The following is a 12,457-nucleotide window of genomic DNA, read 5'->3' as shown; positions in this document are numbered from 1 at the left end:
GTTCTGATTGTTGGAAGCTTAAATTAGGTTTAATTTTTTAGTAATTTTCACCATTTCAGCAACTTTTTTAAACTTTGATCAACATTACGTTTTTTGTCTACATTCCTATTTTTGTTATAATTGTAATAATAAGAAATCAAATATGTAACAAAACTCTTTATGTATATTTTTATTGTGCAACATAATCACGATAGAAATGACAACAACAGTATAATAATAGTAATACTAAGTACAATACATAATTACGATGTTATTAAATGTTAAAATAATGAAGACAATCATAAAATACCTTTTGGTATAAAATCAATAGATACATTTCTTTCGCATTCATAATAAATAAAGTAATCTTACTTAAACTTTCACTAGGTCTATAAAATACTTATTGAATACAATGTTATATCGGTATAATTCGTTTGGTTTATTATTTATAATATTTTTATATTGATAACAGTTGATAAAAAAGTAGTTAGTACGACAAAACTTAGATGTAGCATCGGAAAAATTCTTTCTTACGTGACTATGATTTTTACACAAACGTAATAATTTGTAATATCATATGACCTAATATATTCGTCAATTTGACACGTCGACATGGTTGAACTGTCGCGAGAATCTATAGCGAAGAATAGCGTCGAATTGCGCGATAAGGAGCTGTTTCTATTGGTTGTTGAATCGGCAGCAATCGGTTCCATAACATTTTTCGATCCTACATCTAAGTTGTGTCCTACTATATATAAATAAAATTAGTATTTACTAATCTTAATTTATTGCTGATTCTATTTGGTAACTTAATATAATGGTTACAGTGAGGGCAAATGATACATTTGTTTTAAATAATTTTAGAAATAATACTTACATATTATACAAAAATCAGTAAACTGTTACAGCCTTTCTATATGAAATATACCAAGAGATCTATACCTTAAGATACATCTTATCAGTTAGTGAGAGCGAAGTAAGGTCTTAAGAAAAAGCAAGAAAGTCTGCCACCCACCCAGTTCCACCGTTATTCCTCGTAGTTGTAAAAACTATTTTAACATAATTGTCATCGCTTGTATAGTCTGCAGGAGTTTCCATGCAATACGAAGAAATAGTATTGCCATTTCTATCAACAAGAGTAAGGTAATTTTGAGAACAGACTCGGCCAACGTCGAATACAGCAAAATGTAACATTAATCTTGTTCCTACTGGTGTTTCAATTTCCCATTCACATGTGGATTTTTGTCTATAAACTTCAGGATAAAGAGGACTTGTTACCCTTCCTGCTACGTTATGAAGTTGCCCACCACACCCCCTGCTGTAGTTGGTTGCAACGTAATTTAAATCGAAAACTACTGCCTCTGACCCTAGAATGTGGTTATGTATAAGTAAATAACGACCACTAGAAAATACCTGTACGTAATCTTGAAATTCCTTGGCTATTTTCAAAACTACTGGTGCACTAGTTGTGTCGCCATCGTAAATCTCTAAATACACCAGATCATCCCAATATACCGGGTTTGATGATAGGAAATACAGTGATATAGTATAGTTTTCAGGTACAGCTATCAGAGTGTAGCAATCTCTAGGATCTGTATCAATGTAAGACATATATTGTGATTGTATTCTACCATATAATTCAGTGTAATTTCTGCCACAGAAACCTATGTATGATATTGACATTTCTAAGCCTTTGTGAGGAAAAGTTTCTTCTGCTGCTGTTTGTATAATAATATTGACGCTACCAAACACGTAATAATCGATTGACTTTTTTATGCCACATAATTCAAAGCGTTTGGGAGATTTTAATGTAGAGTCATAATGAAATGTAGCGCGAGACAAGAAATCATCTGACGATTCATTAATAATAAAATCTTTTCCTAAACTTATATTTCTTGGCTGTGAATAACTAGTTATGATAACCTTGTCTTTGTCGCACCTATTTCCTGTACTAGGTTCAAGATCCAGGTTTTTTATTGCAATATGAACTGTAGAGTACTGCTCAGCGCTTGATTCAAAATAGTAACTACAATGAAGTCCCCGAGGAATAACCCTGTTTTCATAATTTGGTGATTTTAATATTTGTAATGAATTCGAAATCGAAAAAACTGACGCACCGCATTGAGAAGGATGAGCTGATAAAAGTGCTTCAAACCCGGAGCTTGTTGCCTCTCCATCGGTTGAGAGTCTTACTGTCATTGTATTACTTGTTGAAGATAATTGTGGCGGAAATGAGTGCCCACAATATGTGCCAATGACAAGACTATTGGGATTTAAGCCATCTTTTAGTTCTACAAAGTCGCAGTCACAATTACTTGCACCTAATGCCGTTTGGTTTACGTTTACGCAGGAAGCTATATGGAAGGACGTGAATTCTATTTTGATAATATGATCAAGTGGCGCCTTTATTTCCCAATGACAATCTAAATAGTTTTCATAGACAACGTTGTTTCCTATGAGAGGAGATTTTATTTTTTTGTTAGATGTAGGTTTTAGGTTAACCTGCCCGCCACAACCGACTGTTTCTGAATATGAGAAATAAATTTCTACTCGAAATCCTTTATAGCTCAAGTTACTATCCGAAACAAACTGTAATATCATTTTATTACTAGTACTTTTTAAAACAGTGGTACTGTTGATGTGACCGCAAATTAACGACAGTCGTTTATTTAAATCTATCGTATCACCGTCATAGACAGCTACGTAATCGTTATAACAGTTATAACTACTTTCCAAATCTATATAAAGGAATTTAAGTATTATAATTTTATTTGTCGGACTTTCAATTGACCATGTACAATTAGCATTTTCAACATAGTTTTCTAATGGACCTGATGTGAGCATTGTAGGATCCTTTATCGATCCCCCACATTTATATAAAGAGTAAGACAATTTGAATCCCTTTCTTTGTCCATATCGATCAGTCTTAAATGTTATTTGTACTTTATCGGAAGCATACAGTGGAGGTGGTAAATCTTTTCCACAGTAGAGACCGTAAAAATAATTATAACTACTCTGTGCCGTTACTGTTAAATTGTCGTATTCACATTCAGGGTATGAACCTTCGAGTTCGAAATCTAAAAACTTAAGTAAGATCTTATTAGAGGGAGCTAGTATTTCATATTCACAATTCAGGGATGGATAATATTCATATAAATATCCAGGACTATATAAGTACTGTACTTTTTCTTTTGCCATTACTGTTACGCCGCATATAGGTTTCCATTGCGCTTTAAAACCGTCTAAATTCGTTGACCCATCTGTGCGGAATACGACTTTCATTTGATTAGATGTTGAATTGATTGGTAGTGGAATACGGCGACCACAAATTCGCGCAATTTCTTCGTATTGATTTTCTTTCCAATCATAAACAATAATGGCATCTTTTGTGCAATTAGTTTTATCTTCCACTGCAAATCGATCTATGAATTTAAGAGATACTCTATACCCAATTTCTGCATAAATTTCCCAGGTACATTCTTGATTATTTGGATAATTTTTAGGATAGTTTGGGGAGGTAAATATTCGTTCGAATTTTGTAAGGTACCCCCCACATTGAACACTGACAGTTTTAATAGAAAGTTTAATATTAGTATTATTTTGAGGTTTTGAATGATATAGAATATACGTGTACATAAACGATGTCAAAAGGGCCTTTTCTTGTGATTTTGTTTTACAATAATCTCCTATAGTAAGAGAATTTGGGGATACTCCTTGTTTTATTATTAAAAATTCATTAGCACAATCTAAATTAAATGCACCTTCTAATTTAAATTCACTTCTAACCCCTATAGGAGTTATTACAAGCCACGCACAATCAATGGTGGTATTAAGAGCATTAGGTATGTTTAAAATATTTACTGCGTCTTGTCCTGAGTGTACTACACCTCCACATTGATGTAACTTCCAATTTAGGTCAAAGGTTATAGGTTTGCGGTTATACTTTTTGGCCATAATATGCATATTTACAGCAGGTATACTATACGATGCTTCTGTATTATTGCCACAAATATTGCGTTTGAATAGTACACCGCTTACAATATTTGAATTTATAACTAGTTGTGAGTCCGTGAAACGACATATGCTTCGCCCAGATGAATTAATGTTTACATGAACAGATAAAGTGTTATACTTAATATCGGTATTTGTCATTGACTTTCCATTGTAATTCCATTCACATAAGTAAGATTTTTCTAAATCTGGCGATTTAAGCTCTCCTTCAATACCTCGTAAGTTCCCTCCGCATAATGCTGGTTCGTCAGAAGTAAATTTGGCCTTAAAACGATGTGGTAATTTATGTATGTTAGCAAGAACAAAGAATAAGGATAATTTATTTCCTGTTGACTCAAATATTGTTGGAGTATCAGAAGAATTAGAATTAGAATATCCTTCTATTCTGGATGTGAATGTTAAGCCATTCAAAACATCCAACTCTTGCACTAAGTCAAAATCTAGGAGCTCTAAACGTATTCTTCGAGTCACGTCGGGAACTGTAATACCCCACTGACAATAGAACAATGTAGTTTTGCGCGGGTAGCCAGGTGTCGTTAAGTATCCTTCAGAAGTTCTTATATCACCACCACAAGAAGTTTGGGAAGAATTAAATGTAAAACGAAAACCTCTACTATCTGAAACTTGGGTCCATTGACTTGGCTTACCAATCTGCAGTTTAATTATTACTTTATTAGTAAATGTTTCAATGGGTAATCTATAATCATCCATACTATTATCACAGAACTCTTTTATTTTACCTAATCCAGATGTATTATTTGGAAATATTAATTCTTCAATAGTGATTTTCGTTTCACATGGTTTCTCGGATTCGGGAAGATTTAAATCTTTAAAGTTTAATTGTATACCGTACCGCGGTGAAGATATTATTTGCCATTGACATACTGTACTCGCGGGTAGAATAGGCAAGTGTGGATATCCTGGAGATGACACTTCCCCTGACCGTGCAACAATTGTCCCACCACACACATCTATAGATATATTAGCTTTAAATCCATTTCTAGGTTCTGCAATTTGAGTTGAATATTTTATAAACATTGCATTACTAGTAGTTTTTATTGTAGCCGGTTGTTCTCCACAAATGATTTGTTTAAGTGGAGCCAATTGAGAAGATCCATCTCTAATTTCAACAAATTCAAGAGTACATTTTGCAGAAACTTCTAAATCAAATCTTTCCACGAAATCGATCCTCAAAATTTCTCCCGGAGGACCTGTGAAAGTCCAAATACACTCGGTATATGGAGTCGGTACCGAAGGATAATTAGGAGATGTAATAATTTCCCATTTATGGTCATCGTCCAAAGTAGATGTTACTCCACATTCGATATTTTTTTCTTCATAATGTAACTTGAAATAGTAAAATCTTTTGTAAGCGCGGAAATTTCTAGCATATGCAACATAGCTTATATACACAGCATTACTGGATGAAATAATTTCATCACGATTTTCATGAGAATATCCGCAGAATTTTCCATCACCTAATAACGGAGATTCAACACTTTCCCCGTTTCTCAAAATAACGTAAGTTGTGCAGTCATTATCATTGGTTATATTGAAGTGTATAAATTGTAGTTTTATAGTTCGTCCTGGACGTGCTTTTATGGTCCAGTTACATTTTACTTTATCGAGAAAACTGTTATCGAAATCTAACCGTGTAATTTCAATTTCACCTGATTTATCTTGTAAATATCCACCACAAATTGATTTTACCGCTGCTTGAAATCCTTTTCGCTCAATGGATGGATCAGATTTAAATGTCACTTTCATAGCCGTTGTACTTGTGAAACTTCTTTTATTAACATTTTCAGCAAGGCACATATTTTCTATCATCGGATTCCAGTTTGCTTGATTTAAGGAAAAAACTGAAATATGATCTGCGAAACAGTTAGGAGTTTCCTCTAAAGCTATTTCTTTAAAACTTAGACTTAAGTGACGGCCAGGAGTTGTATCAAATATCCATTCACATTGCAGGTCAGAATCATAAGGATTCGGATAATTTGGAGAATTTAATACAAAATCATTTTTAGGTAATACTATTTGTGTTTGATTTAATCCACAATTTAATTTATTGTTATCCTCTTTAATACCTGTATTTGATTGTGTCCATTGGATATGGAACAGGGAACCAATATTTTCTTCGTCTAATATAAGTTTTAAATAAACGACGTTTGAAACTGTCTTTAAATTCATATTCTCTTTTTTTAATAATCCACATAATTCTTGTAAAATTGGAGCATCTTCATCATAGCCATCGTAGATGAGCAACTTGCTACTACAAATTTCATCATTTTTATGTACTTCCAAACGATCAATATTTAAACTAATAATAGTCGATGCTTCAGTGATAATTCGCCAACTGTATTCGCCTTGCCCTTCATACGGGAAAGGATAAAGAGGTGATGCTATTTCACCGAATTGTAAACCAGTGATTTCATTTCCATGTAGAAATCCATAATGAAGGACAAATCCCTGACTTGTTTCCTTTTCATTACTATGAAATTTTATATATAGCTTTGTTCCTGTCGTAGTATTGATGGGAATATCATGACCGCAGTAAACGGCTAGTAGTTCACCTGCACCATCGTTTTCTCTTATTTCCAAAAAATCTTCATTGCAGTTTTCAGAATAAAATAAATCAAAAGTTTCAAATGTAATATAAACCCTATTACCAGGCGATGTGGCTAATGTCCACTCACAGTCTGCATTACTTGGATAAGAAAGCGGATAATTTGGTGAAGCGATTGAGCCCTCTTCTGAAAATAACTTGCCTCCACAAGCATTTGCTAAAACTGAGTAGTGTGCTAAAAAATTTCCTTTGATATCCCCTGTATATGAACCTAGCAGAATCGTTAATGAGCTTCCATGACTTATAATTGTAGGTGGGACTTTTCGCCCACAATATTCATCAATCAAGGGAGCTTTTTCGTCATTACCATCGAGGACTCTAAGGTAAGATGATGGACAATTACGATTAGTTATAACGTCAGCACTTTTTGGTATAGATATGTGTTGTATCGTTAATTTTACCTTATCACTCGGATTTGGTGCAATAATTGTCCAGATGCAGTTTTTATTGTTGTGATTTATAAATTGGTTATTTGAAATGATTCCATCAGATTTTGATTTTATTACTGCTCCACATGTCATAGAGAAATTTGCCTTAAAACCTTTGGCATTCCCATAAGCATCAGTTTGGAATTGTACTTTGAGAAAAGAATTCTCTGATAAGATTTGAGTTTTATTTGATTTAGGGCATATTAAAGTAGTATAGTTAGTATTATATTTATCAAAATTATCATAAATTTTTATAAAATCACCACAGTCATCTTCGTCCGCAGAGTAAAGATCAAAACTTATGAAATTTAACTCAATTCTATGATATTTTGGAACCGATAACGACCAGAAGCAGTCTATATTGTTTTCATAATTTTTAGGGTAATTATTTGATTGTATTAACCCAGAAGGGGAATTAATTTCACCACCACACCCTTCTTTTATGGAAGAGAAATATGAATTAAAATAAACGTTTCGTGAGGACGATTTTTTTACTAATCTCACAAATAAAAAGTTAGAGCTTGTTCGTAAAGTAGTTTTTACTCTATGACAAATTTTTGATATCAATGGGGAATCTTTATTCTGACCATTAAAAAGTTCAATAGCATCTACAGAACAGTTTTTAGATTCCGTCATATAAATTTCCGAAAATGTAATGGATATAGCTGTTCCTATTGGAGTTTCGATGATCCACTCGCATTCTATTTCATCCACAGAATTTGAAGTACGATCCATTGCGAGAGTGCCAAAACGCTTTTGAATATGACCACCACAGCCATAACTAATCCATTCCAAACGAAAACCATTACGAGGAAAATAACTTCCCGAAACAAAATTAATTTGTAAAGAATTACTCTGAGTACTTATTGGTCTCGGCAAAGTAGTGCCACATAATTTACTGGAATATTCTTTTTCCTGTTTTTCTTTAAATTGCAAATAGGCTGTTTCACATGGGCGTCTATTAAAATACCAATGACGGCGGGCGGAAGACCATGGATGATACGAGGTAAACCTTGGAAATAAATCGAACTTGGTAAATGTAACGTTAATTTTATTGCCTTTAGGAACTGTTATGGTCCAAAGACAGTTCATATTTAAAGGATAATTACCCGGATACCCCGGGCTCTCTATGACACCGTAACGGCCACTTATGTTATTATTACATATAGTTTCGTAATTAAGAAGGAAACCCTTACCACTTATGAAAATATCCGATCTAAACTTAATAAATGCATAATTACTAGAAGTTTCGATGTTCCCTAGTGCTGGAGACATAAAACAGTTCTTTCCGAAACTGAAAGAGTTGCTGTCACGACCGTCGAATATTTCTACATAATCGTCTTTACAGTCCATTGTTCGCTCTAAATCTAATTCTACAAATGTTATTCTTATTTTTGAACCACTGCTCGTGACAATTTTATAGAAACATTCTGCGTTTTCATTGTAATTCTGAGGATAATTTGGTGATGATATTGAACCTTGCGGACTACTTAATATTCCTCCACAACCTCTTATATTTCCGTCCCATTCGATTTTAAACCCGTTTCCACTTAAGTAAAAATCTGAATGAAATTGTAAGTATGCACTGTTGGCGGTGGTTATTACACGCTTAGATTTAAAGTACCCGCAAAATGTTCCAATTAAAGCAGAATTTTCCGAAGTACCATCTCTTATTTTTAAGTAGTCACCTAATTGGCAATTATTCCGTAAAGGTCTCTCCAAATCAAAATCGGTTATATTAAGCATGATCTGTTGACCAACTGGCACAGTTATTATCCAAGTACAATTACGATTTGATTCATAATTTTGAGGCCAGCCCGGAGAATATATATACCCATGTGATTTTACATAAAGCCCACCACAATGTGTTTTTTCATCTAAAAATGTATATGACAATGAAAATCCCTCGTGACTCACGCTGACATCTGATACGAATTTTATCATGAGACGATATGAAGAAGTAGTAAGAGCAGGTGGCAAAGTGCTTCCACAATATTTACCTAACGTATTATTCTCATTGTTTTCATCAATTTCACTAATTAAAACGTAGTCACTATTACATGATGGCATACTTTCAAGTTCAAATCGATTCCAAGTCAATTTTATATGCATTCCTTGTGATGCAATTAACATCCATGTGCAGGTTTGGCTATTAGAATATCGGGTACCACTGTCCATAGGATGGTTGATAATGCCAGTATTTTCTCTATAAATTCCTCCACATTCTGTATTTATTGTAGTGAAATTAGCGTAAAAACCTCGTCCTGTTATACTAATATCTGATTGAAATCTAATATACATATAATTGTGTGTAGACGTTTGTGTTGGTGGAGTAAATTCTGATCCACCACAAAATCTGCCCATCAGTGTAGCGTTTATCGAAGATCCATCCCTGACTTCAACATGATCATACTGACAATTGTAATATCTATTGTCTTCAATGTCGAAATCTTGGAATGTTAAAACGATCGCTTTACCAGGTGTACTGTTAATAATAAAATCACAGACCATTCGTTTTGGATAACTAAGTGGGTAACCAGGAGTTTTGATGATACCACTATCTCCTGTTATCGTTTTTAAACAAACTGATTCATATGTTATTTTAAATCCTTCAGATCCTGTAGAGTGATCAGTTTTAAATAAAAAGAAAAGACTATTAGAAGAAGATGTATAGAATTTCGGGTGACTATTTCCGCAGAATCTTCCAACAAGGCGTGAATCTGAATTCGGACCATCATAAATTTTTAAATAGTCGTATCTACATCTGAAAGATCTTTCGAGGTTAAAAGACTTGAATTCAATACGTATTCTCGTTTCTGGGCTCGTTTTTATTTTGTATTCGCATAATAAATTATTTAAATAGGCACCGTTGTATGACGGTGAGACAATATCCCCTCTATCATTAGTAAAAAATCCACCGCAACCTGGAATGCCTTCAATAGGGGCATATGTTATTTGAAATCCTTTCCCGTCACCGTATCCATCAGAATGGAAATGTATAAGCATATCAGATCCAGCCGATTCGATCGGTGCCGGTTGGGTCGAGTTACAATATTGACTTATTAATGGATCTATTGTGTGACTTCCATCATAAATAGCCAAGAAATCAAAACTACAGTTTGCATGTTTTTCTATATCAAGTTCGAAAAAGTGCAACTGTATTCTTTTACCCAATGCGGTCGATAAATGCCAATAGCAGTCACGATTAGGTGGATAATTTCCAGGAGACCCAGGTGAACGTATGTGACCATGTGTAGTGGCGTTTATTTGACCCCCACAAACTGGTGGTATACTAGTCCAATGTAAAGAAAAGCCATCTTTGGCAACAGACTGATCTGACCTAAACCAAAAGTACAGATTATTATGACTTGAAATAATATTTCCCCCTTTTGGAAAAGTGTTTCCACAAAATCTACCTATAAGTTGACTAGCAGAACTTCTACCATCATGAATTTGTACAAAATCATACCGACAGTCAGAATGGTACTCTAAATTAAACTTACTAAATGTAACGTTAATAACTTTATCTGGAGCCGTGTGGATAACCCATGCACATCTAGAATTATGATTATATGACGTGTTAGATATTGGGTATATAATACTACCTTCTTCATAATCGAGAACTCCACCACAAGGTTGCGCATGTACTTGACATAAATCGCCGGAATATAAAGCAGTACATTCGCATCTATATCCTCTTGATAATCTTTCATCCAGCCTACACGTACCTCCATTATGACAAGGATTGCTAGTACAAAAATTGTTTTCTTTATTACAGTGAGCACCGCTGTATCCTGGGTAACAAATACATGTATAGCCTTGGCGAAGCTGATGACAATGACCATGAGCTCCACACGGATTGCTTTCGCATCGTTGTGTAGTATTGTCTACTGCTGAAACATAACAACCATGTAATCCGATACCATCGCCATCCATTCCTAATGGGCACATACATTGTGTAACTCCACCGAGTGATGTGTTGTCGATACATTGCGCTGAGGGATGACATCCTCCGCGATTAAAAGAGCAGGAACCCCTCCAAGTACACGTAATTCCATCGCCTTGATAGCCCGGTGGACAGGAGCCGCAAATGCGGGAGCCAATTGTGTTATGACAAGAAACCATCGGGCTGGTACTACAACCACCATTTGGTATCGTAAGGCACTCGTCAATATCATAACAAGCAAAGCCATCGCCTTCATAGCCGGTTGGACATGGTCCACAGCGAAATGAGCCAGGCAGATTAATGCACTCTACTCTTGGGTTTACTGAACATCTGACACCCTGACCAGCTTCACATTCATTCACGTCTGTTAAACAAGCGACATCATTTCCATTTGTCGTCCAGCCTTGGTTGCAAATACACTTAATACCCAAACTTGATTCTACAGGGATACAAGTCCCATGTCCACACATCTGAAAATCACCTTGAGAACAATTTTTAGCTGTTCTGGTACAGTCAATTCCATACCATCCCGGTTTGCATATACATTGATATGAACCTGGTAAATTGATACAAGTTGCACCGTTTTGACAGCCTAGATCAGTGCCGGCAAAGTTACGACATTCATTCACGTCTTCATCACAGTTAGCTCCTTTCCAATTCGACGGACATAGACAGTAATAGCCATTGACTAAATTTAGACAGGTTCCTCCATTCTCACAAGGATGAGATTGACATTCGTTTTTCCTTTTGTTGTTAAGCAAAGTGAGCACTCTATTATTTAATGTATTGATCCTTCGTGTTAATCGAGTGACATTAAAATTAAAATTACTTGTTAAGGTCGCAGTAAGAGACTCTATCCTTTCTATTCTTCTAAGTAAGTCATCTGGTTGCGTCTGATAGTTTGGTACGTTATCAATTCTTCCGGGTATAACATTTTGATTGTTATTGGTAACGTTCCTTAAGTTTTTAAAATCTGTGTCACCAAAATATATGGAAGACTTGGGTCCGTTTGGTCGTAAATATATATTCTTGTCGTATGCTGGTTCAAATATAAGGTCACCATCGGAAACTTTAATTTTAGGTCTCTCATTATACACTTCACCATTTAAAAGTACAAAACACAAAAACCAAACGTTTGAAAAAAGTATTAATTTAAACATCGTCCCCGCATATCCCGACGGATGATGTCTGCAGACTGGAAGTCAACCAATTTTTCATAGCGTTGCATGTTTGACGATAATACAAGGGGCGTATGTGTTTGATATCACTGGGCCATGTGGTTATGAAAATGAATAAACATTTTAATTTTACAAAAATGGTAATATAATCGCTTCATTCATTTGTAAGCGATAAATTTAATACATAAATTCTACTAGAAATATTTATCTCACGAAGGCCCTCCCTGCATGTTAAGATATCTTTGCAATTATCTGAGTGATCACTTGTGCTTAAAAGATGTCTTAGTAG

At 34.7% G+C, this 12,457-nt stretch overlaps 1 protein-coding gene across 1 annotated transcript; it reads right to left on the bottom strand.

Moving 5' to 3' along the window:
• Positions 1–523: 523 nt before the first annotated feature.
• On the bottom strand, positions 524–12,201 carry LOC124544402 (cubilin-like). Its single transcript, XM_047122934.1, has one exon. It carries the CDS (start codon positions 12,148–12,150, stop codon positions 964–966), a length of 11,187 nt encoding a protein of 3,728 aa, XP_046978890.1. The 5' UTR covers positions 12,151–12,201; the 3' UTR covers positions 524–963.
• Between the last annotated feature and the right edge of the window lie 256 nt (positions 12,202–12,457).

The sequence above is a fragment of the Vanessa cardui genome, chromosome 4 (genome assembly GCF_905220365.1).
Source record: "Vanessa cardui chromosome 4, ilVanCard2.1, whole genome shotgun sequence".
NCBI classification, from domain to species: Eukaryota; Metazoa; Arthropoda; class Insecta; order Lepidoptera; family Nymphalidae; genus Vanessa; species Vanessa cardui.
Note: the sequence above shows the minus strand (reverse complement) of the source record. Positions and strands in the feature narration are given on the sequence as shown.